Raw genomic sequence first — 27017 nt, forward strand, 5'->3', positions numbered from 1 at the left:
AATCGAAAAAAATCGCCCTAAATATTAGAAAAATAGAAAAATTAACCCTAAAAATATTTTTTTATGGTCACCTGCCTTAAATTTATGGCAAATTTGTCGTAAAAATAGAAAATTTTTCTCAGTTCAAAGGCGAAAAATTTTTTAGGTCGATTTTCTAAAATGTAGAAAATTATTTTTATGAGTGTGGGTAACCTCAGCATAACCCAATAATCGCTCAGTCGCTCAGTCAGTGATTGTGGTGGCAGTTAACTTGATTATTTTACAAATAATTGAAAAGTTTCCCTTTTCCTCGCCATTGCGAAAATTGCACAAATTGCGCAGACAAGCAGCAGTACATCCATCAAGCAGGCTAAGACACCTCCCCACTGCCCATCTAGCAACCCCCTCGGTTGGCTTTTCCGGTCCCCTGACGTAGGAAAAGACTCTTCCCAGTGACGACAACGCCGGCGATGACACCAACACCAAACAACAGCGATGACGACGACACCCACCGCTCCATGGAACCGGAGAAAACAAACAGGTATCGTGCAAGAACATCATTCACATGACGAGGATTATTCGGTGCCGAGGAGCATATGTTTCGTTTAGAGTCGGAAAACGAGGGAAATGGCACTAGGATAAGTCGCACTTTATGCCAATTTTATGCAATAGGTTAAATAATTTTCAATTATGAAAATAGTTTTTAAAATAATAGGAAATGTTGATGTAATAAATATAAATTTATTATATTAGATTTTATTTTTTTTGATATTGCTTCTTAAGTTTGGAATTATACAGTTTTTAAAACTATCAGTTGCTTCGAATACTTATCAAACCTTCAACGATAGAAGCAAATCCCAAGAATATAGTTTTGAAGGTCATTTTTATGTCACCTAATATCGCCAGGTAACCGTTACAAACATTTATACCCATTCGACCTAACCCAACGTGAAAAGTACAAAAACTATGCTCCAAAGCGGAAACTCGAATACAACTAGAACGAAGGTATCTATAATGTCTGTTCTGATATTCGCATTTAATGGAATTTCTTGAGCTTCATTTGCTTACTTAGGAAAATATAAAAATATTTTTTGAAATTGACCAAAGAATTATTTTTGCTTTAGAAAATTGGAATATAAAATATGAAAAAAAAAATGTGTAAATATTAAAGGGCTATAAACAAAAAGATTAATCATGTGTTTTTTTTCAGAAAAGATGTTGGAATAATGGGCTTAAATTACAATGTAAATAGACAGATCCTTATGTTATTTAAGTACTAATTAAGATCCTTTATTAAATTTTCAGGTATTTAACTATTTGTAATATTAAATAAATAAAATAGAGATATTCAAATAGAATTTTAATAAAATTTCTTACATAAAAACCCCGGAACATGACTTTGAGTATCCTAGTGGAGAAGCCCGACCAAAAGCCAGAAACTAAGCCCAGGAAGCAAGTTGAGCATGTACCTATTAATAGAGTCGTTGCCGAAGTGAACTTGTGAACTTATTTCTGGCTCAATGGTTGCCAGGGAGCCCCGCGAATTAACAACCCACTCACCCAGTGGCCCAGTCCGAGTGCCAAGTGCTGCAATTCAGTCGGCTGGCGAGGCTTCCGCCATGCAGACGCGTCCGAGCAGTGAACCGCATCGCAGCCGGGATCAGGTGAGGGATGGGGATCGGGAGCGGAGTCAGCCGCAGAAATGTGCCAGTGCCACGTTGGCCAAGAAGCCAGTCACCCCGCCGTCCGCCCCACCGCCCACGCCGGCCAACAGGGTGGTGGCTCCACTGACGGTGCCCGTGATTCAGCTGACTCCCGCCCAGAGTGAGAGTCCCGCGAAGGTGGGTCTGATAGCTTCCCTAAAGGACTCCTCCACCACCACCACCGTTTCGGATAACAGCAACAAGGAGAACCAGCCAGCAAAGGTTCAAGCTATAGCCCGGATTTCCTGCCCCCTGGGCGCACCCACCAACTACGTGGCCAGACGCACCTGGATCACCACCGAGCGGATGAACGAGCTGAGGCGAAAGGCCCAGGAGGCGGCCAAGCAGAACAAGATCTTCACCATCCGGGGTTGCTTCAATTCGGTGCGGAATGCCCTGCTGACGCGGGGCTGGGTGGAGAAGCTGGACGACCACCGGAAGGTGATGCCGGCGGGACAGATGACCTACGAGGATCTAACCCAGCGGCTGCCTAAGAGAAAGGCGGGCGAAACGCGGCGGCAGTATGTGCAGAAATGCGAAAGGAACATCATGTCTCGATTTTTGGAGCACATGCCCGTCGACTTTCTGTGGACGAACCGCAAGGAGAAGTGCGACTACATAGACCAGGCCAAGAATCCCGGCATGACCATCAACAAGTTCCACCGGGCGCCGTTCACCTCCAAGGAGGGTCTCTGCAGTCAGCTGCGCGACTTCCACTGGTTCTTCGAGGAGGGCACCGCCGAGATGTACTTCCCCAGGTGCTACAACGTCTGGAGTCCCGAGGAGCTGGGCGATTTCATCGAGAACTTCAAGCTCACCGCCTGCGTCGCCTTTCTGAGGGCCATGCTCTGCAAATACCACAAGCAGGGCTCCGAGGCGGTCTTCACGTGCAGCGGCAAGATTCCCTACTCCTCGATAGACTTTGCCTACAAGCGGCTGGTGGAGTTCCTGGACAGCTGCCAGCACAACGACATCGACTTCGAGGATCCGCCCAAGATATGGGAGCACGACTGGGACGCCTTTCTGTTCCAACACCAGCAGCTGGTCAACGAGGACGGACGCATCCAGCACGACGGTGGCCAGCGGCTAGATCCCATGGTCAAGAGCTGCTTGTCACTGGTGGACAAGATGAAGATTCACTGGCCGCAGTACAGCCTGGATGGATATCAGAATCTGTGGATCGTCAAGCCGGCCAATAAGTGTCGGGGCAGGGGCATCATCCTCATGGACAACCTCAAGAAAATCCTGGGCGTAGTCAACCCGTCGATTGCCTCGAAGAGCCGCTATGTGGTCCAAAAGTACATAGGTGAGTTTACGAATAAACCAGGGATATTTTCAGAATTTTCGGAAATTTCAACTATTGGATACTAACTCTTAAAAGGTTTTTTATTCGGATATCAGAAAACCATAGGTAGTTAGTGAAACTGAGTTTGTATTTTATAAAATTGCCTAAGACCTTTACTGAAATTTCTAAGACTTTGATTAATTTCCTCTCTAGAAATATAATAGTAGACTATTTTAACCATCAACTTATTTTCTAAAATTAAACTCTCTGACACAAAACATGGTTTTTAACGGGATACCAAACTTCCATTCACCAATCGATACCGACTAAAGCATCTTAAGTGCAGACCTAAAACATTTCAAGTCCCGCTACTGAACGATATAAACAAATACACGGAAACTAGGTCGTAAATCAGGACGGTGCCAAAGTTGTTGTTCGAGCTGCTGTTTTTGTTCTATGCTCTATGTAGGCCCCGTTTTCGAGGAGCTTGAAACGTCAGTTGCGGTACCCACACGCACGCACATGGGTTCCAACACCCATACTATACTATATTCGTATATCTAAAAGTCTTTGGCTCCCAAAGCCTACATAAATGCATAAATATTTGGCCTAAAAACGCAATCATTGCTTTTGCCGCCGTCGTTGTCGTGCTCGTTTGCTGGCAGCAATCATAATTTGCTTTACGGTTTCTGTCTGCCTCGTGGATTGCAACAGGTTGGCTGGAGACCCGAGCAAAGCAATTGATTTTTAATACAACCCGAAAAGGCTTTTATTTGACCAGAATTAAGATTGTCAATTTGAAAAGGGAATTGCAAGGAAGTCCATCGGAAGAAAGTGGAATTACAATGGAACCTATTTGACTTCTTGATTTGTTGTCTTTGGGATTTATCTTTTCAGTTTCCGCCAAGTTCATTATGAATATTATTTACATTTTTAAATCGGACCAATCGGACCATTAATTAAAAAGTTATAATTTATATGAAATTTCCGATAGATGGCGACACTTTTAAGCTACTGCTTGCATATCTCCATCTCTCTCACACTCATACAGCTAAGTAATTTGATGGTATTCTCTCTTGTTAATTTTTTTTATAAAGATTTAATGAAATTCGTATGCTATTTTTGGGATTTTACTAGAACTTAAACATTTGGTTTCCGATTACTCCTACTACATCTTTATATTGTTGCAGAACGGCCCTTGATCCTGTTCCAAACTAAATTCGATATTCGTCAGTGGTTTCTCATAACCAACACGCAGGTGAGTCAACTTTCAGGAGCATCCAGCCCAGCTATTTATAATCCGCCTTACACAATCTCTAGCCCCTAGTGGTGTGGTTCTACCGGGAGAGCTACCTGCGATTCAGTTCGCAGGAGTATAGCCTGAGCAACCACCACGAATCGGTGCACTTGACCAACTATGCGATCCAGAAGAAATATACGAACGGAAAGCGGGACAAGCGGCTGCCGAGCGAGAACATGTGGGACTGCTACTCCTTCCAGGCGTATTTGCGTCAAATTGGCAAGTACAACATGTGGCTGGAGCGGATTTATCCCGGGATGCGAAAGGCCATCGTGGGCTGCATGCTGGCCTCCCAGGAGAACATGGACCGGCGACCCAACACCTTCGAGCTCTTCGGTGCCGACTTTATGATCTGCGAGAACTTCTATCCCTGGCTGATCGAGATCAACTCCAGTCCGGATTTGGGGGCGACGACCAGTGTGACGGCGCGCATGTGTCCGCAGTGTTTGGAGGATGTTGTAAAGGGTGAGTTTGTGTTTATGGGGAACTGGAGAAAGTTTGTCTTTACTTCCATACATATTTTAAGAAAATCAAAGCTCTTAAACTTTTAATTTGGAAAATATATTCATAAGGTAATACCATATTTGATCACAATGTCAGAAATCTTAGGTGACACTAAGAAAATATATTGTTTTTTCGAAACGGAATTTAAAATTTTTTTGTTTATCGACCTAGTTTTTTTTTTATGACACATAGAATTTATTACATTGATCAGCCAATTTAATGGCTATTCCAAAATTAGCATAATACATATAAAAAATATATTTTTTTATAAAATATTCTATTAAAAGGAAACAAATTAAAATAATGGTTAATAGTTAATAGTTAGGAACGTTTTCTCGTCTGTATGGTAAATTTAAAGTTAGAGTTGAGCCTTGAAAATGTATGCGAATTAAAGCATACATTAAATTTAAGATGCAGAGGGAAAAATAAAAAAACAATAAATAAAATATGTTTCAAAGCTAATAAATATTAAATATTTATTTTTCCTTTCAGTGGTCATTGACCGTCGCACGGATCCCAAGGCGGATATGGGCAACTTTGAGCTGGCCTACCGCCAGGTGGTGCCGCCCACACCTGCCTACATGGGTCTCAACCTCTTTGTCAAGGGCAAACAGGTGCTGCAGAAGGTGAGCCATGGCGGTGGTCATGGACACTACTACTACCAGCAGCAGCGGAAGGAGCGTTCGCTGGCCACCAGCAGCGTTTACCGCCAGCGATCGGCCATCATCCATCCGGCGACGAGTATTTCGCGGATCCACCGAGCCATGCCCACCTTCAATGCCACCGAATACATGGAGAAGTACATGGTGGAGCCGCTGAGCAGCAGTCGGAGCAGCCTGTGCAGCCAGCAGCCGCAGAAGTCGCCCTCGAAGGCTCCCGTTCTCACTGCCCCGCCAACGGGATCACCGAGTCCCTATATCCTCAAGCAGGCTGGCCGCTCCATTACCCAGCTGCTGAGTGCCTCCCACAAGCGAAATACGGCGGGATCTCTGCCGGGTGAACCGATTCCGAGCACCGCCCTGCCACCGAAACGTCAGCGCAGCTGTGGACCCCGTCTGAGCTCCACGAATCCCGTGGAGAGTTCGGAGAAAAAGTTCAAGATTCTTATCAAAAACTATTCGGCCGCCGGAAATGAAACGCTGCAGGATGTGCGACCGGAAGCGGCGCCGGCGATGAGCGAGCGGAAATGGCGCAGTTTGCGCAACATTGCGGCCACAACAACTGGCGGCTCCTCCAACTCGGCGTCCCGCTCCAAAGCGGCACCTTTGGTAGCTCCTCCCAGTCTGCCCACGCGCCGCTTTAGTCGCACCAAATCGGAGATCGATAGCATGCACGCCATCGGCAGGACCTTTGGCCGGAAGTCGAATGGTCCCAGGCTGCCCATCAGCATATCCGTGCAGGCTTTGCATCGAGGTGAGCCCATTGTGGCGGCTCTGAAGCAGGCCACCAGTGAGCTGCAGCTCTCCCAGGCCCAGATGATGAGTCCTCGAACCGCGCTGGCCAACAAACTGAACAGCGCCACGCTGACTGTTCCCACGCCAGCACTTCCGGTGGGCTAAGACACTGCTGAATCGAAGAAATGAATACCTATTACCTGACCTAGGAACAGATGTTCATTTACCCTGTGAATAAGCTGCCGTATCTATTTATACAAGCGAATATTTAAAGGCAACATAACTAATCTTCAAAACCGAACATAAATATAAGTGTTAATTGCTCTTTTTAAATAATGAAGATAAATGTTTGATTTTATTGTCCACTTTAAAATTAAACAAAGATTATTGAAACTTTCCAAAAGCTGAAGTTTAGTAATACTTATTTAAGCTAACTAAATTTATCTGCTTTCTTTTTGATACATTTGTTTTTAATTTTCAAGACAAGTTTATTGGAAAAATCGTTGTATAAACTAGGAGATGTTATTGTATTCTATTAAATGTTTTACCTATTCAATAAACTTTAATCGATTTGGAATTGATGATACTGTGTGTAAATGGTATTTTCGCTACCGGTTCGGACACTCTTTTTGGGATATTTTGGGGGAACCCTTTCCACATAGATTCTAAACCCATTCTGAAACGATTTTATTTTAAGTAAATTATAAGTTTTGTTAATTTAACTTACTTTTTGTATATTTTTATGTTTTCAGGCAATATTTTTTGGATCAGTCTGTTGCTCTGGGGAATAAAAACTAACTTACTAAATTTCTTTATAAATCTTGTAAAAAAAACTTACCGCTTTATTTAAATTTTTTCACATAGATACTACTAATACAGTTCTGTAAAGTCTGTTCTTCAAGAAAACAAAAATTAAATAAAAAAGATTATAACTCGTAAAGTTTACCTACTGCACTAAGTTTTACTGCAAGTCGGTGTTCCAAGTATACTTGTCCTTTGGAATTGGATCATCTTGTTTACTTAAGCTTCACTTTGGAGCCGTATATTGAAGTGCCAGGTTCTCGCGAGCTGTTGGGTTCAGAATAACCTTGGGTTCCAAGTTCTGCGATGATGGTTGGGCAGAAGCCGCACTTGAACTTCCAACTGATGCAGCAAGTTTCTTTAAAGATTTGAATACAATTTGTTTTGAAAAGTCATAAATAATATTTTATCTAACTTAACTATTAATTTCACTAAAGATGAATTAACTATTATAGATATATTTTACGACCTCTTAGTATCAAAGATTTTAAAATCCATTTGTAATTTATCTTACCTAGTTTTTTCACAATTCTACACCCAGAAAAAAAAGAACGAAAAAAATCAAGAACATTTTTCTTGATTTACGAACAATCCGTTCGCTATTTTTCGTTCATGAAAAACGAACGCCGCGGGGTCAAATCATGAACTTATTGGTAAAATTATGAACGCGTCACAGAAAAGTGTTGAGCTTTGAACGATTGTGGTCAGATTATGAACAATGGTTCTGAAATTGCGAACGCTGTTCATAAACTATTTCTTTCCCGGACCGAAAAACATGCAAGTCTAGTGCCCCGTTTGTCCGTACTTGAAAAATTGGTTCCGTGGTCCAGCTGTTAGACCGTCCGCCTTTGACATAGAGTAGCCCAGGTTCGAGCCCGCGAGAGGACGTCGTGAATCGTAAGTTTTGATAAAATATTATTTCTAATGTTAATATGTACTTCTAATAATAAATAAACTATATGACAACAACAAATTCTAAAATATAACATGTATTAAAAATAATTCAACCACTAAAAAAAAGAATATTAAATACATCTCTACCAGGCGCACAGTAAAAACAGCAAGTGGCAAGTACAGAAATCTTGTTTACTTTTGTTTTTTTTATGAACTTTTTGTTCTCAAATTGACCCCAAAATGTTCTAAAAGTGACCCCATTCGTTCGCAAAACATGCCAAATATTTTGGTAAAATTTTATGAACAAGCGTTCATGAACTGACAACAAACGGGCTTACGCACTTTTTGACCCCGTTTGGGCTTGATTTTTGAACGTTTCGAACGGATTTTTTTCTGGGTGTACCTTACCTTCTTTTTAGAGATTTTGACAGCGGAGGCCTTGACATTTTTAGCCTGAGCTTCCTTGACCTTTTCCACCTTCTTGCTCGTGGTCTTAACGTTGTTCAGAATCTTGCGCAGGAGCCGCGTCCTCGGGCTGTTCCTCATCCTGGGCATGTTCTCGAAGAGAGTCATCTGCTTGCCATTGAGTTCCAGCGGCTTGCCGTCGGCTCCCTTGTTGATGCTGTAGTTGACCTCGAAGGCCAGCTCAAAGAGTCCGGTGGGGGTGGTGGGGTTCTTTGGCAGATCGACCACCACTCGGATGCAGTCCTTCAGGACCATCGGACAGATCCTGGCCGTGATCTCGGTGGATGGCGAGAGATCCGGCGTCGAGTTGATCTCGATCAGAATGGGATTGTAGTGCTCGTCGAGCATGAAGTCACAGCCGTACAACTCGAAGGCGTTCTGCAGCAGTTCCGTCTCATCCAGACTGGCCATCACCACGGCCACCAGGTTTTGCTTGAATCCGTTGTAGGTCTTCGCCCACGTCCCATCCGGAGCGCCCATTTGGCGGAGGTAGCTCTTGAACTGGTCCAGCGACCACATGTTGTTCTTGGGCAGCCTCGGGTCCCGGTTGCTCTTGTTCTTGTACCGCTTCTGCACCGAGTTGTTGGTCAGGTGGATGGACTCGCGCAGGTCGTCCATGGTGAACTCCTGCGAGCTGAAGCGCAGATAGCAGTCGCGGTACGTCCAGATGCTCACCTTGGTGTCCGTGATGCTCAGCAGCATGTACTGCCGGATGTCGAACTTGGTGCGGTAGACCAGCAGGGGTCGTTCTGTGGAAAAAATATAAGGGTTTGGGGAAATAGTGAATAAGAACAGAGGAATTTGTATTACTCAAAATCATTTACTACTTTTATTAGTAGATTCAAACCATTTCCTACAGACTTTTACGAAAGTGCAGCAAAACGCAGTTCCGAATCTTCAAAGTATATCACTCATACGCACTGTGGCCTTCGATCAAAAAGTTATTTTAATCTAGCTGATTAGGACTTCAGCCATACATTTGATTTATTCAAACGAAATTCACACGAATTTGGATGAGAAATGAGAAAATTAAGTTCTAACTGCCATACGTGTCGTATGAGTAATTTTTAAGGAAACTTTAAGACCATTTCGCAAAACCTACATGTTTCTTAGAATAAACTTCATTTGAATTCATTTGTTGCACACATAATTCTATCATATTTAAAGGTGATGATTCAGTCTTTCAATGCTACAGAAGTCTCTTTCAACAAAATCCCAATTTGATTAAAGAACCTCTATTTATAACCCTTAACAACCCCACTCACCTATGTACTTCTGGACAATGTACTTCTTATTCTGGTTGTTGGATGTCCACTGCAGGATCTCGTCGAGGGAGCTGCGAATTACGATGCCGATGCCGCGCGACTGGTATCCCGGCTTGAGGATCCACAGGTTGCGGCTGCCGTCCCACCGATAGTCCGGTCGCAGGGATTCAATTTGGTCCAGATACATCCCCGCCAGACGGGCGTACTCCGTCATCACCTTCTCGCTTACCTTGAACTTGGCATTGGACTTGAGCACATCGGTGGACTGGACCATGAAGGTCTGGTTCTCAACGATTTCCGCCGGCGTCGGTGGCTTGATGCGGGCATCATCCAAGGAGTAGTGTTCCGCATTCCGCACCATCTTCTTCACCTTCCCGAGGGCAAAGTCCAGAGAGGTACTCGAAATGGTGCCATGCTCGCTGATCATTTCCGCCGGCTGGTGCTCCCTCACGTAGAGCAGCAGGGAGCGGGCCTGCGTCTGCTGGTAGTCCTCGATGAAGGCCATGCGCTCCTCCAGATTGTTGCCGCCCAGGCGATAGAAGCGCGGATAGCTCATGCCGCAGACGCCGTCCTCGCGATACCAGCGCTCCTGCTCGGCACAGCCCACCAGGCCGACCTTGGTGGAGAAGTCCAGGAACTGACTGCGGCGCACCCGGTTCCGGAAGGGTCGCACCTCGGCGCACAAATCACGCTGACCCTTGCCCTGCCAGATGAAGAAGGCCGGAAAGTGGTTGATCATCTTGGAGATGACCACCGCCTCGTAGTCGTTGCCCCGCCTCGCGTGCTCCAGCAGGGCATCCTCGGACATGCTCTGCAGCTTGGCGTGCCGCGAAGCTGGGAGCTTCTCCAGCCAACCCCGGCGCATCAGAGCCCGTCGCACCGTGTGGTAATTCCCGTACACCGTGAATATCCGCCGATTGCGGTACGCGTCGATCACACGGGTTCGGTAGACATTGCGCATCTGACGCTTCTGGGCATCCGGTGCCATGGGTGACATGGACGTGGTGGTTCTCGTGGTCGCATTGGAGACTCTGGCTCGGGCCAGGAGATTTTGAATGCTTTCGGGACGGTAGTGATTGGCGGTCATGCTGCTGCTGCCGCCGAAGGTCGAGGCAAAGGGACCTCCAAACGTACCGCTGTTGTTATTGTTGTGAGTGGTGAGCGGCTTCTGGACGGAGCACTGCTTGCACAGCTGGACCAGCTCCGCGTCCAGGTTGTGGATGAGCGACTGGATCTTCGAGACGGGGTTGTAGTAGCGGTTGCGATTCCCGGTGAATCCCGCCGGCGTGCTGCTCTGCGTGGTCATACTGCTAACTGCTGCTCCTGTTCTCCGCCCTCAAATCCCTTTTAGTGTCCGCCGTCTCCTTGGGGGTGTCCTTCTTGTCCAGGGACCCTGCCCTGTTCTGCCGAAAAGAGTGAGTGTTTGGTGAGAGTGGGCTAGTTGCCAAAGCCAAGGCCAATTGCTCCGCGCAATTAACGTGGAATTTTGAAGCAGGAGCCAAACAGTAGTTCCTAACAGTATCGCATGTACTAACGAAAAGTCTTGATTGACTTAAAAAACATTTCTTCGCATAGACAATAAAATTTGAGACTAAAAAGGAGAGGAAACCTTTGACGAAACGAGTGTGAAATTGAAATGAACGCATTGAAATCAGAGCTTACTATATAAAAAGTGAAAGGAAATTCCAAGTCCTAAAAAAATACCCCAACGGAACCCGCTTAAAGAATATATCAATATCGCTTGTTTCCTTTTTTTTGTAATAAATTTTAATTTGTAGTTATATTTTCTTCATTTGTTTTTGTGGTTTGCTGGTTTCCTTTTTTCAAATATATATGGTACATATAAAAAACTCCTAACCGGAATTTTTACCTAATTTGCTTGTATTGCATTCAATTTTCATGTTCACAATATTGTATAAATATATTTACATATGTGTGTATGGTAATCAACTTTATATTTAGGTTATGCATTTAGTTTAGTTACGCTCATTTTTTAAACTTCCCCTTGCGGAATTTTCAACAAAAGTCAACAATTAAACCAATCCTTGTTCAAATTAACTTAGATATTGGGGATTAGTAGTTAGTCAATTAAGGTTACACATCATAAATATTTGCTTTACTTCTGGTTTTACTTAGATAATGCTACAGTTACATACATAAATAAGTTTTCAGTTTTTAGAGCTTTTATAAGTTTCTTTACGCATTTCTTTTTTTTGTTTTGTTTTGTTTTTTTAATTTTGCTAATACAGTTGAAATAATTTCATTAAGTATTCTCTTGTTGTTAGTATTTTTATAATATATATTTTAGTTTTATAAATTAGTTAGTTAGTTTTATAAATTTCTATTTCAACTTAAGGACAAGCGTTAGTTGCAATTTTGGTTTGTCGTACAAATAAGTAAAAACTTAAACTTAGTGTACAGAAGACCCCAGAACCAACATTTCAGATGCTGTGGATGTTTTCTTGTGTACGTGTTGCTATGTGGCAGTTTGTGTGCTTTAACATATATATATGGGGACAAGTAAGTACATGCGAAACTTAAATAGAGTGGTTAGTATCAAGGGGGATTTCAACAGATTAGAAAGACTTGATTCATAAATGAACTGGCCGCGCTTGCAACTAAGTATCCACGTCAACGAATTTCGAAAAGGATTTGGATTTTTATGTTTTGAAAAACAATGGATATGCTTTTAGATTTTGTGAGTAGATCGTTAAAAATATTTTGAAGATTTTATTCGCTATTGAAGATTGAATTTCCTCAAGCCAATGAGCAAAGAAATTCTTTTTATTAGGGGCTTAAGCAAAGGCTAATATTTGAGTTTTGGTGTAGGTTTAGATCGCCTTTAAAGCTTTTTCGATTACTAAATGATCTCGTATATATAAGTATGTAAATAGTTGATTTCAATGGGCGCTTGCGACTTCTACACATCCCTTCCCCTTCGTTCACTTCACATTTAATACTTTCTTGTTAGTTACACGTATGCTTCATAATGTTTAATAATTAGATTTATTATAATGTATAAATCGTATATATATGCAGCTGTTACTCTATATATGTATGCCTGATTGTTGTGCATGTTGTTCAGTTTATAAACTCAATCGGAACGCCGTCTCTGCCTTCTACAAAAAGCCTAAACAGAAACACGATAATGTCATTTGTAAAGCGTATGTTAGTTGGTTTAATTTAAAAGAAAATTAATATTGGATTAAATTAAAAACTGTACAAAATGCCATAAAAATTATATAACAAACAAGTTTGGTCACGAATTTGGTTCGAAGCACGCCGTCATTTCTGTCCACCTCTGCATCATCTAAAACAAAATACTGTTAGTCTATTGCAAGCCCAATTACACTATATAAAAAAATACAATAATAATTTTACAATCGAAAACTGATTAGCTTCTAAAACTTGTACACGCCCGGCAGCGGCAGCGACTTGGCGCCAATGCAACTACGTATGTCCTATGTAGAGTATGTGCTATGTCTTGTATACATTGTCTTGTTATGGATTATGTGACTATGCGTGTATTTATATATATATTAAATATGTGGATTAGACGTGCATCATGCTGGGGAGTCTCTTGCGTTGCGTCTTTCTTGTTAGAGTTATTTGTGGCTTAGTTGCTGCTAGCATTTAAATCCCTCTCTTTTTTAGTTCTGCTTGTATGCTGTTACTGTTGCGGTTTAGGAAACGTTGCCCATGGTCTTTACGTTCTTATTGTTGTAGGTTGCTTATGCTGTCTGTTGTCTATGTCCTGCCCTCCAGCTGGTGCTCACTCATCCACCGAAGAAGTGGGCGGACTGTAGCTGCATCAGGAAGCGCTGCGCTGCTCGTTCTCCGGCCTGCGATCTGTGGCGATCTGCAGCAGATTGTTGAACTCCGTGTCAAGGATTTGACGAGCCTATACAATAAGATTAAATTTACTTATTTGAATTAAGATAGAGGGTTCGTCTGGTTAACCTGAGCATTTTGTGTGGGTATTTGGAGGGCCAAACCCATGGCGGTGGCATCGAAACCCTCGTCCAGGGCCATCAGTCCCCCATGCACTCCCGATTCGAGCAAGTTGTTGGCATATTCCTGTAAGCAGTAAAGTATATTTGATGCTTAAGATTCTCCCATGAATCACCTAGAAATACTCACCTTCAATCCGATACTGCCCACCCACCGTATGACTCGGTCGTTGCTCCAAACCAGCACGTCGCACAGACCGTTTTCACTCATCTTGCGCCTGTGCTCCAGCTCCGTGCGATCGTAGTTAAGGCGCTTGAGCATCGATATGCCATACTGCAGGCTGGTCCGATGGAAGCTGTCCACCATTTTGAGCTGACCCCGCAAGTCCTTCTTGGTGAGGTGGTCCAGCATGCGGGCATCCACCAGACACTCCATAAAGGTTGTGCGATATTGCGGCAGGCCGAGGCCGGGCAACCAGTAGTTGCCAATCCACTCGTGGTTCATATCGCCTAAGGGACAAATAATTAACCACTGATTCTAGCATTTTAATAAGCATTATCTTACCAAACGCCAGAGTGGTCCGTGAGGTTTGTGGTGCCGAGGGAGAGGTTAGTGAAACCATTTCCTGAATGGCCAGGCGAAGCTTCAACCGGTGCAGAGGATTGCTGATGCCTGTAAAGGGAAAAAGGTTACCCAGCGAAAGCAATAAAGACATCCAGGTTGCATACCGATCTCCCGCTGAATTTCCGTGTCGCTCAACGCACTCATAATGGCCCCGGATTTGACATTGGCCCGACAAGCGGCCACATACCAGGCGGGCATGCCCACCCACAGCTCAAGCCAGGCGACTATGGTGGGGCCGTTCCACAGGGCAAATGGAGTGCCCGCTTTCATGGCCTCGCCCAGCAAGTCATTGCGATAGTCGTGCTCCCTGGAAGTACAAGAAAAAGGTTATAATACATTCCCATATTAAATGTAATACTCACTTTTTCTGTCTGCCATAGTCAACGCTGCTTATTTTGGATCCCTGGGAGCTGGCAATGCGGGGCATCATGCCACCAGTCATGCTCATGGCATCATAGTTTGAGTCCACCTCGCTCAATCCGATCGACAGGTTGCCAATGGACATCATGCTGGGCGATCCATCGGGCAGCGTGTCCTTCACGCCCTTAACCTTCTCCTTTTTGCTAAAGAACCGGCCCAACGAGGACTTGATGCCCTTCTTCTTCTGCACAGCAGCGGCTGCAGCTTCCCTGGAAACGCCCGAAGTGGGCGTCTGCAGCATGGACATGGAGCCCATGGTGTTGTAGTGACGCAGTGACTCTTGGCTGCCGTAACGAGAGCTCAGCGGCGACAATCCGTAGCTGTGGCTGCTCATCGCCATGTGACCGCCACCGTGATTGGGCGCCACCGGGGCACTGGGATTGAGGCCAATCGAACGTCGCCTCAGCTCCTCCTGGCTGTGGGCCAAGGCCTGGGCCACGCGCTCCAGGCGCATGGAGCGAGCGGTGAGTGGAGAGGCAGCTCCGCCGGAGCTCGAGTCACCAGTGGTGGACATGCCGCCATGGAGCTCTTCGCGGGAGGCGTCACTGGACAGCACGGGCAAGTTGAGCTGTCAGGGGAAGCAAAAAAATCCTTAACAACAATTATGTGTTAGTTTAAAAAAAAAAAAATCGAATGGTCCGCGCATTCTTCAGGTCAAGAGAATCCACGAATTCTTAAGATCAAATGATTCACGAATTCCTTATTCATCAGGTCAATTGATTCACGAATTCTTCTGGTAAAATAATACGCGAATTCTTTAGGTCACGAGAATCCACGAATTCTTAACGTCAAATGATTCTGATATTGTTTAAGTCGAATAATCCGCGAATTCTTCAGGTCAAATAATCCGCGAATTCTTCAGGTCAAATAATCCGCGAGTTCTTCAGGTTAAGATAGTCTACGAATTAATAAATTTAAATGATTCTAATATTGTTTAAGTACAATAATCCGCGAATTCTTCAGGTAAAGTAGTACGCGAATTTTTGCAGCTAAAATAATACGCGAATTCTTTAGGTCAAATGAATCGCGAATAGTGAAAACAGTGATATACATTAGTAATTTCACCCACTCACCGTATGATACTTCTGCATGAAATCCCGTTGAGGACTGTTCGGGGTGCTCCGGCCGCTCATGGGTGGACTCTGTCGGTCCATGGAGCGTCCACGGGACAGCAGGTTCACGTGCTCTAGGCTGCCCACACGCGACTCCAGCTCCTCGGCGCGCGCCTCCGTCGACTGTTTCTCTTCCTGAATCAGGCGAATCTCATTGTTGATGGCGTCCAGCTGCTCCTGCAGCATCATGGCCAAGGTCTGGGCATCCGTGTGACCAGACGGCGACATCATGTCCGCCGTGGCCGCCGCGTACAGGACATCCGCTTCGTCGCAATCCGCAGCACTGGCCACCAGCTCGTAGGCCTGCTGCTGGGCGTGCGCTGCCTGCTGCAGCTTCTCCCACTCCTGCTCGGCCATGGAGCGAACCAGGGCGTTCTCCTCGGACAGTCGCTGTTTGCTCTGGCGCCGCAGCGAGTGCGTCTCAAAGCTGGCGTGCGAGTTGCTCCGGCTGAAGGCGCCGCTGGGATCCACCACGCTGCTCGGCGAGAGGCTACGGGTGAGCGCCTCTGTCTGCTGGATGTTGTAGGCGATCTCCTGCTGCAGCAGCTGTCGCTTAAAGTTCTCGATCTCCAGCCGCGTCTTCGACAGCTCCTTCATGATCTCGCTCTTCTCGTGGTGCAGCTCCTCGGCCACCTTGCGCGCCTTCTCCAGCTCCTGGGTGAGGGCGTTCTTCTCGTCCAGCGCATGCATGCGCTCCTTCAAATGCACCTGCAGCCGCTCATTCGACTCCGAGAGCAGCTTGTCCACCGTGGAGGAGAGCCGCAGGTTGTGCTCCTCGTTCATTTTGAGACGCTGGTTCAGTCTTACCACCTCGTTGGTCTTCTCGTCGAGGTTCGTCTCCAGACCCCGGATGCGGTCTTCCGCCGAACCGTGTCTCTCTTGAGCCTGTAAATGTTTAGAGCCAGCGAGTTTAATGAACTTGTTCACAAGGTTTTAGCAGTGGCAGTGGGAAATGTTAGTTCGGGTTTTTAGTAATGAAAGCTAATAGTGAGTGAGCCCTCTGGTATACCAACTACTTGAGAAAAACATCATTTTTGTAGTCAAAAAATAAAAATTAATTAATTATAAAGAAAAGAGAGGATAAACATATGTTATCTTTTATTTATGAAGATTATAATATGTTAAATAGATATAAAAATAATTTAGAAATTAATTTAATTTCAGAAATTATATATTTTTCACTCTAAATTAAACTTCAATTAAAAACCTGTAGGTAATTGGTATACAGAGGGCATTGTTTGGTCTGATTTTGATTAGTTTTCGGGTGCGTAAGAGTAGAAAGTTCTGGTGCAGTACAGAGAGAAAAATAGTAGGTATAGTACATAGAGAAAGACTTGTTGTTCAAGTTGTTGTTGGTGGTTTCTTGTTGTGGAAAGTACGCAAAAGAAAATAAGAGCATTACACAGAAAAACAGAGTTGAGGTTGTAAGGGATTGTAATAATTGTTGATAATTGTCATATGGAACCTGTCCGGCGCGCATATTAGTTCGAGTGCATACCTTGTTTCCTACCTTAGTCAATGCCTCCATGCGCGCCTTCAGCTGCTCCTCCATGTCGGGCTGCAGCTTGGCATGCTGGGCGAGCTTCTGTTCGGAGAGCTCCAGCTTCTCCTCGATGGCCCCGATCTTCTCTTCGTGCAGCTGTTGCGGATCCGGCATTGATCAGGTGGTTGTTCGTTGGTTTTTGTGTTTTTTTTGGGGCGGGTGTGGTCGATTAGTTGTCGGGGGGATTTGTTGCGTATGTAAATGCAATTGATTAGTCACGCTTGAGGGGAGCTTAATGAGAGAGCAGGCTTGGGCACAAATAAAAGTACAATGGATCGATTTTTTTTTGCGAAATATCAAAGGACTTAACAACTAATTTTATGAAGTATTTTCATAGCGATATTTTGTATAGCATTAAGGATATATGTATTGCAAATCTAGTCGATGGAATGATATTAAATCTACTTCAAATATCAAGAACCAGGACATTGAATCCCAATTAAATATTTAATATTAAAAAAATTCGATCCTTGTATGAAAAAGTTAAGATATTTTGCCTGCCTGGACCGTAAACCCAGCCATTATTCCTGTTTTCACCCACCTTAAGCTGAGCCTCTTTGTGCCGAAGCTCCTGCTCGAGTTTCTCGTTGAGATCATGCAACGATGTGGACTCCCTCTGTGCATTCAGGTAGCGCTTCTCCAATGTGGTAATGCGCTCCTCCTGTAAATCAATAGATTGAATAAAATATAAGAATATATAAAGGAGTTTTTTCCTCACCTGATCCTCTTTCTGGGCCACATTTTCGCGTAGATCTCGCTGCAGCTTTGAACACTGGTCCTGGGCCTTGCAATGATCCTTCTGCACCCGCGACATATTCTCCTCCAGCTCGCTGATCTTGTTGTTAAGATCAGAAACGCGTCGCTGCCACTGCGAGAGTTCCGAGGTCTTAAAAAAGGAAGGAGAAAGATTTAATAACTTGTTTATCAAATGCAGAGTAGGAAGTGCCTTCGCTATGCTCACCTGCTTCTCGATGATCGTTTGCAGTTCGTGGGTCTTGGCCGCATAGTCGTTCAGCTCATTCGCCTCACCATTGACGCCGCCAGTTCCGCCCACGCCCGCCATCTAAAGTTTTGGGAAATAGAAAATATACATTTCATGACCGAAATGGTTGACTGCATTTCAAGGTGGGGAAAACGCACCTTCTCTTTGAGCCCGTTCTCAGCGCCTCCACTACCGGCGGCCGTTGCGGCACTCCCCGCTCCGCCGCCACTCCCCACGCCCGCTGGCACCACGCCCGCCTTGTACTGGGCCAGCTCCTCCTTGGCGGAGCTCAGTTCCTCCTCCATCATGTTGTTCTTCTCAATGGACAGGCGCAGGCGCTCGCGCACCTTCTCGTCTAGCGCCTTGTGGTGCTCGAACAGCGATTTGAGCGCCTTGAGCACCTCCACCTCGCTGGAGACGCCGCTCTGGGCGGCGGCCTGTCGCTTCACGACGGTCATCCGCAGGGAACGCTCGTGGCGGGAGACCAGGCACTCCAGGTGCTCCAGAAGAAGCTGGAAATATAAAGTTATATCAGTGAAAAGGCTTGTAATTATACCGAAACCGAATGTTTAATAGTATATTTTAATATATTACATTTTAATATTTTATTTTAAGTACCTGATACCGAAACATCTCATTACCTTTATATAAAAACCCTAACCAAACCAATTTTCAGGTCTCAAAAAAATCTTAATTCTAGTTAGGCATGAATTAAATTCTCATACAAATTACTATGTATCTTAATGTTTTTGCTTTTTTAATAGATATCATAGACATTGGTATGGTTCCTTGTATAAACACCATATACAAATAGACAAATCTGGAGACGGATAAATTAAACAGAGTATATACAGTGGAAAAAATAAGTACTGACAAGTGTTTCTTGTTATATTATGAGTAATTTCTTAATGTTTGAACAGTAAATCTACTTCCATGAAAATGAAATTAATGTAAGTCATAGAAAATGGGAACTTACTCTGGTATTATTGCGCTCCGCCTTGAGCTCCCCGATCTCCTCGTCGCGCTCCAAAAGGGTTTCCCGCGCCTGCGTCAGCTCCTTGGTGAGGGTGGCAAACTCCTAGAGGGATTAGAGAATCAAGGGGTTACTAAACCGATAAGTTCGTATGAAGAACCCTATTACCTGCGGCAGATTGGCGTTGATCTGCCGCTGCAGACTGTCCCGCTCCTTCTCGACGTCGTGCAGCTTGTTCTCCGTCTCGCCGAGCCGCTCCTGCGCCTCCCTCAGGCTGTCCATCAGCTTGTCCCGCTCGTCCAGCATTGAGACCATCAGCTGCTCAAAGTTGGCGTCCTCCCCGCTGAACTGCGAGGAGCGCTGCGAGATGCTATCCTCCGATATCGTGGGCATTACGTCGCACATCATGTTCCACATTATTTAGTTGGGGCCGCCAGACTGTGAAAGGGGGTGGGGGATATAGGGGTTATAGCTTACATTTTGACTGCAGAATATCAAATAAATCCTTTAAAAAATGCTAGAAAATAACCCTTTTAAGGACGTAAGTCTAGTGATAACAGTTTCTTATTGGACAGATTCTCCGTACAAAATACTAGAGTTATCCGGGTATGAAACATATTGAATAGCCTCGGGGCTATTGACTCTTTGTTGCTGATTCAGCATATAAGATAAATTATAATTATAGATATATATCGACTCTATTTTCGTATTTATATATTAACATTTTTTTTAAATTATTTTTGTTTTTTAATGATAATTTTTTCTTATAAGATATCCGGTGTAACAATAATTTTCTGAAGCGGCTATCAAACATAAAATATTCCTATATATAATGTCCAGTTTTTTGGGAACTCATTTATGTTCTCTGGGTTAAAAATGTACATTTCGTATTTATACATTCTGTAATGATATTTTTTTCTATAAGATATATAATTTCCTAAAGTGACTACCAAACATAAAATTTCCCTATATATTATGTCCAGTTTTTTAAGAAACTCCTTTATGTTTCCTAGATAAAAAATGTACATTTTGTCCGAATGTGAATGTGGGGCCAGTGGAGTCCGGCTGTTTCACAAACACACACGCGTCCGTTAGCCATTCCATTGGAATGCCCAGCATAGTGGGAGAAACATGTCTAATGAGACTTATCATAGGCGCCGCATTGATAACAAGTTTTCTACACCAACACACACACGCACACAGGCACATGCACGGCATACACACTCACACGCGCACGCACACAGGCACGGCACTTTTTCTCTTTCGCATAACTGGCATATTTTTTGTGCCTAGGTGTGTCGCTGTCGCATTTTGCAACCACAAATGCCCCGAACAGGGCTAAACTCGCAGCAGGTGCGCTTTTTCAGCGTTTTTCCATGCATTTAAATGACTTTTTCACCTCAAAAATCCGTTTTGGGGGACGGCGTTTGTGCGAAAAAAAAAGCTGCGAGAAAATCGCTCCCCACTCCTCGAACCGCCGCAAAACGTACCCCGATCGATCGCACGGCGGCTGGGCAGCAGCAGCAACAACAACTCTGGCCGCGATTTGCCCTTCGCATAGGTCTCCCGGCTGTTTTTTAATTAAATAAACCAAATTCCAAAGAGGTTTTTTACGATTATTGTAACGAAACTAGAGGTGGAGAAACAGCGATGGAAACATCGATTTATACATTTTGGAAACATCGATGATTCGCCTCCATCATCGATGTTTATCGTTTTAAAAGTGTCTTGTATATTATTTTTGTTGGTCTTGTGTCTTATATCGTGAAGAGCATAGACGGAGATCTGAATAGTAAGCCATTATTTTATTTGTTTTGTTTGTTTCAGGAGGCGTAATTTGTCCGACTATCGATAACTCAAACGAAACTAAACAGTGTTACCAGACGGCGAAACGGCCCAAAGCCCTCGACCAACCCCAATTTGCTACTAAAAGCCCCCAGTGGCCCCAAAATGGATACTGTCGTTAAAAGATTCTCAATTAAAAATTTGAAATTTTACAATAAGTTGTAACTAGAGCCCTGCATGAATGGATTCAATGAATTATTTTGAATTTTTTTCTGTTATATGAATGAATTAAGTAGAATTTTGTGTTTAATAGAATTGAATGAATTTGAATTTTGACTTTAATAGAATTGAATGAATGAATGGCATGAATTCCGAAATAATTCAAACGACAATTTATTTTGAGGAAGAAAGGGCCATTATTTTGTGATTAAATCTACCTGAATTTTATTTACTATGCAGTTAACATTGATTTGTTAAAAATTTTCCACTTTTTGTTCTCAAAAGAAAACACAAAAAAAATCTGAAAAAATCAAACAATTCATAAAATATTTCATTCGATTCATTCAATTTGAAATGAATTAGAACAACATTCAATTTATTTCACATAGAATTGAATTAAACAAATCAGAAATTTCATGGCATACTATGATAAAACAAAAATTGAATGATTCATGCAGGGCTCTAGTTGTAACCAATTTGTTTTTCACAGCTGTGAATTAATTATGACATTTTTGTAAACAAAATGGGTCTTAGATAAAAGAAATAAAGAAAACAAACATTAAAATCCGCCATCAAAATGAGCTGAGGAAAGCTTCCTAAATATAGGGTAAATCCCCGAAATCATGATTGGTCTGGCAACTCTTAAATATAAAGGTATGGCAGCACATAAATCGATACACAATCCAAGACTGCCAACCCGCGGAAAATTTATACGAAGTGGCGATGCGATATTCGCGGACATCGAAAAGTCTCTCACTTCCAGAAGTGTCGCCCAAGTCACTTCCAGAAGTGTCGCATTTTAAAATTGAAATACATTTTATTTTTATTTGTATTCCAGTTTCCCTTAGCTTTTGAAAATCCGTTACAAATGATAGATATCGTAATCGACCATGTTTAGATACATATGTATCGATAGGATACCTTAAATATCACTATGCGATATTTCAACACAAAAGATATCGCGAACCGCGATGATATATTTCCCTCATCCCTAATTTTTGTGCCAGCTCAAGGCGTTTGTGTTTTATTTTTTTAATAGTGAAATTAATCAGTAAAAGCCACTAGCATAAGGTTTAAGCCGTTGCCAAAGCACTCAGCCAGCGCCGAAATCAGCAGCGAAAGAATACGATGGGGTAAGGCCGGTGGGCGTGGCGGAAGCGCCGCAAAAAGTGATTTTACTGTGGGACAAATCGACGCCGTACTAGCGCTGACATCTCCCCCCCCCCATGTTGTTGTTGTTGTTGCTGGCGTTCTGTGTGTAGCGGGCGGCGTAAATATGTACACAAACATACATACACACACGCGTGGGCAGGCCAATTATGTGGGTGTGCAGGTGTGTGCGGCTGTGCAGGTGTGCGTGTGTTTTCCGCCTGAGAATCAAAAAATCAAAAGCAAGGCTGCCGAAAAGGCTTAGCACATAATGCAATTTAGTCGGCGGTCGCCAGTCGCCAGCGATAACGGAAAGACACTAGAGCTCAGCGGACGATGTCGGAGGATAGGTAATAGATAAGATAGTACATTCATAGTCGGTGGAGATGGAGACCCCCTCGAATATCGTAGAGCCTCCCCCATCAAATCAATCCCAATTACTTCAAAGAAAGAATACTTAGGATTCTAGTTGGTATATGACGTTCCAATAAGAACGCGAATTCTTTGGTTTTGAAGCCATCAAAATGGTTCCTAGGTGTGTTTTAATAAATTAATTACGAACTTTATTCGGATGATAAGATTTACCAAGGAAATGTAAAACATTAGTAACTCCAAAGTTAACTAACTAGTTTTAAATTAATTAATTCTAGTTGGTAGATGAATTTCCAATAAGAACGCGAATTCTTCGGTTTCGGAACAATCAATATTTTAAAAATGTATTTGGATTATAAGATTTACCAAGGAAATGTACAATATTAGTGACTCCAAAGTTAACTAACTGGTTTTAAAATTACGCAAAACAAGCTAAAATTTCGTCATCTCAGTACTGAAAGGCCTAAATTTGAAAATATTAATTACTTTACTAAATTATATTATAGTCAAAGTAGTAGTTTAACCCCAGGCCGACGTCTTTTACTATTTGTTCAGCGTTTTAATAGGAAAACACACACGCAGGCCCACCACATTTATTACCTTCTCGAAATGGAATTTTTAATTAATCGCACACCTGCCATTATAATCCCTTTATGACCCACAGCGAACAACCGATTTTCACCTGCCAGGCGCACGTCTTCCACATCGATCCGAAGACGAAGCGCACCTGGATCACGGCCAGCATGAAGGCGGTTAACGTGAGCTTCTTCTACGACAGCTCGAGGAATCTGTACCGCATCATCAGCGTCGAGGGCACCAAGGCGGTGATAAACTCGACGATCACGCCCAACATGACCTTCACCCAGACCTCCCAGAAGTTCGGCCAGTGGAGCGATGTGCGGGCGAACACGGTGTACGGTTTGGGATTCGCCTCCGAGGCGGAGTTGACCAAGGTGGGCTGGCCAGTCTATATACCATATTTCCTGTAACTAATCAAATACCCTCCTCCCCTCACAGTTTGTGGAAAAGTTCCAGGAAGTCAAGGAGGCGACCAAGAATGCCATGAAGTCCGCTAACGGCTCGAATGCCGTCACGCCCACCACCTCGGCCAACACGTCGCCCATTTCCGGGCGAGCTGTGGGCTCCATGCAGAACGACAACACAGCCATCGATCCGCACACCGTGGAGCCGCCGAATATGAGCAACACGAACACCCAGAACGCCAATCCGGACAGTCCCTCCCACAAGCTGCTGAGCACCAGCGATGTTAAGCCCGACATTGGATCGGCCACGCCCTCGCCGCAGCCCACTTCGGGCGGAACTGCAGTTGGTGGCGGCGGCGGCGGAGTGACCATCTCGTCGGGCGGAAGCATTGTGGGCATGCACACGGGTCCAGGAGCGGGTGCCACCGCCGAGCAGCAGCTGAAGTACGAGAACGAGCGCCTAAAAATGGCCCTGGCACAAAGGTGAGGGTCGGATTAGCCTTCCTTGGATCGAGGTCTCAATTCCCTGGTTTCTTTTTAGCTGCGCCAATGCCAAGAAATGGGAAATCGAGCTGGCTACCTTGAAGAACAACAACATTCGCCTGACCAGTGCTCTGCAGGTGAGCTAATAGAATTTAACAATGCTCAATATTTTGATAAATGTCACATGACATGCTGTAATGTTGTTACCAGGGTTCTGAAATTGACACACATTTTAAAAGCATGAAAAATTGTATTTTATAGTGTGAGCAAAATTGTTGACATGTGTGTCAAATACAAATGTGTTAAAATGTGAAAAATAATTATTAACACACACAGCTCACTTGTGTTTTTTACTCGATGTGTTTTCAACACGACGTGTTTTTTAACCATTCAAAGCATATATAAATTCTTATACTCTGGAAAACCGTGCACTTTTAAAATTTTTGAATGTCAAAAAATCATTGTGTTAAAAACACGCTGTGTAAAAAACATGTCGTGTTAGTAACACGTCGTGTAAATAACACAAATGACATGCGTGGGTTTTTTATGTTTCTAACATATGTTTTTTTTACACACAAGTCAATAACTATTTGCGAACTTAACACATTGATATTTAACATGTTAATAACACAAGTTTTTTACAGTGTGTGCTATTTTCCTAACCCTGGTTGTTAATGAAACCTCCTTTATTTTTTACTCCAAAGGAATCAACTGCCAATGTAGACGAATGGAAGCGCCAGCTGCACACTTACAAGGAGGAGAATATTCGCCTCAAGCGGGATATGGAGCAGCTTTGTGTGGGCGGAGGAGGTGTGGCTGCAACCGGAGCAGGAGGCGCCGTGGAAGACGAGTTACGTCGCGAGGTGGCCACGCTTAAGGCGCGAACGGAACAGCTGCAGAAGGAACTCTTGCAACAGGAAATTGAGCTTAAGTCGGCCAACCTTAGCCTACGCGAAAAGTCCAATGATCAGACTGTAAGAAAAGCAGCAATATAATTTAATATTATCATTAATATTACCCCTTTACAGCTGGCCAAGTTGAGCGAGTTAAACGTGGTGTTCGCCAAGCAACTTTCGGAGCTATATGGGGTGCAGAAGGATATGGAGGGTGTTATACAGCTAGCCAAGTGCACTTGAGACACAGAGTTGGCGGTTATGCGAAAGGTTTGAGTCCATATTGCTATTGACTATTATTATTATTATATATCTCTCTGCCAGGTTTCAGCGCAGGAACAGACTACAATGATCAACACTACAACGACATCATCGACAACAACAGGAAGCACGACTAGTAAACGTTATTTAAGCAACTTTCCAACGGCCGAGGCTGAGAGCACGCTCTCCAACGTCACCTCGATCCACACCCAGCTGCAGTCGTCGCTTTACGAGACCCAGAACACGGCCCAGCTGAAGGCCATGGACAAGCACTCGGCCCTGCTCCAGGAGCTCCATCAGCGACAGGCGGCTCCCAGGCGCAACTCTGCTGCCTCCGCTGAAGCAGCTGCTGGGTCTGGTGGGGCCAAAACCGCCACCATACTCGTATCCAAATCAAAAACCAAAACCGGGCTGCCCCTGTTGCTGAAGAATTCCATTAACAATTAGAGAAAATCCCAGAGAAAGGCGACGAGAGAGAGAATTTAGTCAGTGGCATTTTTGTAATCTTTATATTGGTAGTTTGTATACAAGGACAGCGCTAGGAGAGAACCCTCGTACTTCCCCAAACCCCCCCCTCATTTTAGGCCCATCTATTTATGTGTATCGTAGCCTCTTTTGGTAACTTCGAATTGAAAACAGAATAAACCTAAGCCCAGTATTTTCGTCAAAATTGTTCGCGTCCTTGTGGCACTTATGTAGGTCTTAATTGATTGATTCTCGTGCGCATTCAAGTGCAATATATACATTTATCTCTAGTATTTAAATGTAATAATGATATTATGTGCTCTATACACTTTCAGCTGATTGTTAATTAATTTTTAATGAGAGCTTGCTAACGAATACTCCCCGAAACTCATTTCCCAAAGATAAACCCAAGCATTTCTATTGAACAAGTGTCACAAAGATTATTTTGTAAATGTGCTCTAACTTTTTATAGTATTTTTAGGAGGAACCTTTTGTATTCTCTAAATCTTAGGAGTAAAATTTAAATGTTTATTTATTGAATTGTATTTCAACCCCCATTCGATTTCAAGGTCCCCTCACACGGCTCCCGTTTGCAGTTATGCACTGATTTACTAATATTATATATGATATTTATAAATATAAAAATTAAAGTATGCATAACTAACAATGACTTAGACGACGAACACACTAAAAATCCAATATTGAAAGGTAAAATAAATAAACGAAGAGAAAATTTTATAAGTGGAACGAAGTCCAAGTAAATCACGAGACTAGCAAAGTAAATTAAAAACAAAAAACAAAACCAGTCAAGTATGTGCATCAGTGGACAACTAGTATAATACATTAAAAAATTATTAAAATTAATTTATATTTATCGAATCGAATTAAAAACGCAACTCGAATAAAGCCAGCAAATAATACATAACAGTACACACAATCTCCGAAACACAAACACCCACTAAACGAAACGGTTATGAAGCGGTTATTTCGAACGTTTGCGGTTATATTCAAGCCATATTGTTATGCACTCGCTGCATAAATAACCCAGTTGAGAACAAATAAGAATTAATAACGAAAATGAAATGTTGAACATACAAATTTAGCAGTTAAAAGTAAACAACAAATGAAAATATACATAAATAAATATATGAAATAAAGTCAAATTCAAAATCAAGTCTCTATTATTTTTTTCAACAATAAAATGGGAATACT

General features: G+C 43.4%; 4 protein-coding genes across 7 annotated transcripts; 2 read left to right on the forward strand and 2 right to left on the reverse strand.

The window, feature by feature from the left end:
• Positions 1–1598: 1598 nt before the first annotated feature.
• Positions 1599–6552, forward strand: TTLL3A (Tubulin tyrosine ligase-like 3A). The gene is made up of 4 exons (XM_044395176.2): positions 1599–2988; positions 4158–4225; positions 4288–4732; positions 5264–6552. Exons 1-4 carry the CDS (start codon positions 1599–1601, stop codon positions 6328–6330), a joined length of 2970 nt encoding a protein of 989 aa, XP_044251111.1. The 3' UTR covers positions 6331–6552.
• A 451-nt stretch (positions 6553–7003) lies between these two features.
• On the reverse strand, positions 7004–11223 carry TTLL3B (Tubulin tyrosine ligase-like 3B). Of its 2 annotated transcripts, none has more exons than XM_070215130.1 (4): positions 9591–11223; positions 8269–9074; positions 7116–7324; positions 7004–7055 (listed from the first exon to the last, which is right to left on the reverse strand). In XM_070215130.1, the coding sequence occupies exons 1-3, from the start codon at positions 10894–10896 to the stop codon at positions 7193–7195; spliced, it is 2244 nt and encodes a 747-aa protein (XP_070071231.1). In that variant the 5' UTR covers positions 10897–11223; the 3' UTR covers positions 7004–7055; positions 7116–7192. The 2 variants fall into 2 exon arrangements, with proteins under 2 accessions (XP_070071231.1, XP_044251012.1); XM_044395077.2 differs by having other exon boundaries at positions 7004–7060.
• Positions 11224–11928: 705 nt separating this feature from the next.
• Liprin-alpha (PTPRF interacting protein alpha) lies at positions 11929–20850 on the reverse strand. 3 transcript variants are annotated; one of them, XM_017147425.3, is made up of 15 exons: positions 20686–20849; positions 19364–19633; positions 19199–19300; positions 18381–18734; positions 18202–18303; positions 17959–18126; positions 17782–17901; positions 17208–17336; positions 15659–16582; positions 14528–15153; positions 14270–14472; positions 14106–14213; positions 13731–14050; positions 13551–13667; positions 11929–13491 (listed from the first exon to the last, which is right to left on the reverse strand). In XM_017147425.3, the coding sequence occupies exons 2-15, from the start codon at positions 19610–19612 to the stop codon at positions 13402–13404; spliced, it is 3612 nt and encodes a 1203-aa protein (XP_017002914.2). In that variant the 5' UTR covers positions 19613–19633; positions 20686–20849; the 3' UTR covers positions 11929–13401. The 3 variants fall into 3 exon arrangements, with proteins under 3 accessions (XP_017002914.2, XP_017002911.2, XP_070069947.1); XM_017147422.3 differs by having other exon boundaries at positions 17196–17336; XM_070213846.1 differs by lacking the exon at positions 17208–17336 and having other exon boundaries at positions 20686–20850.
• Positions 20851–22669: 1819 nt separating this feature from the next.
• homer (protein) lies at positions 22670–26975 on the forward strand. The gene is given in 7 exon segments (XM_017147447.3): positions 22670–22698; positions 23385–23673; positions 23738–24186; positions 24245–24323; positions 24891–25160; positions 25215–25349; positions 25404–26975. Coding segments are annotated over 7 exon segments (1620 nt in total). The 5' UTR covers positions 22670–22684; the 3' UTR covers positions 25788–26975.
• The last annotated feature ends 42 nt before the right edge of the window (positions 26976–27017 follow it).

This window comes from Drosophila takahashii, chromosome 2L, assembly GCF_030179915.1.
Source record: "Drosophila takahashii strain IR98-3 E-12201 chromosome 2L, DtakHiC1v2, whole genome shotgun sequence".
NCBI classification, from domain to species: Eukaryota; Metazoa; Arthropoda; class Insecta; order Diptera; family Drosophilidae; genus Drosophila; species Drosophila takahashii.

What these genes read in the sequence shown, in the direction of transcription:
- TTLL3A (XM_044395176.2), top strand. Translation starts at nt 1,599, where the DNA reads ATGCAGACGCGTCCGAGCAGTGAACCGCATCGCAGCCGGGATCAGGTG. An exon ending in TTCTCATAACCAACACGCAG is followed by an intron (nt 4,226 to 4,287) that starts GTGAGTCAACTT and finishes CACAATCTCTAG; the next exon opens with CCCCTAGTGGTGTGGTTCTA. An exon ending in TTTGGAGGATGTTGTAAAGG is followed by an intron (nt 4,733 to 5,263) that starts GTGAGTTTGTGT and finishes TTTTCCTTTCAG; the next exon opens with TGGTCATTGACCGTCGCACG.
- TTLL3B (XM_070215130.1), bottom strand. Translation starts at nt 10,896, where the DNA reads ATGACCACGCAGAGCAGCACGCCGGCGGGATTCACCGGGAATCGCAAC. An exon ending in CATTGTCCAGAAGTACATAG is followed by an intron (nt 9,075 to 9,590) that starts GTGAGTGGGGTT and finishes TTTTTTCCACAG; the next exon opens with AACGACCCCTGCTGGTCTAC. An exon ending in TCAAAATCTCTAAAAAGAAG is followed by an intron (nt 7,325 to 8,268) that starts GTAAGGTACACC and finishes AAATCTTTAAAG; the next exon opens with AAACTTGCTGCATCAGTTGG.
- Liprin-alpha (XM_017147422.3), bottom strand. Translation starts at nt 19,612, where the DNA reads ATGTGGAACATGATGTGCGACGTAATGCCCACGATATCGGAGGATAGC. An exon ending in TCAACGCCAATCTGCCGCAG is followed by an intron (nt 19,301 to 19,363) that starts GTAATAGGGTTC and finishes TAATCCCTCTAG; the next exon opens with GAGTTTGCCACCCTCACCAA. An exon ending in TGGCCCAGAAAGAGGATCAG is followed by an intron (nt 17,902 to 17,958) that starts GTGAGGAAAAAA and finishes ATTGATTTACAG; the next exon opens with GAGGAGCGCATTACCACATT.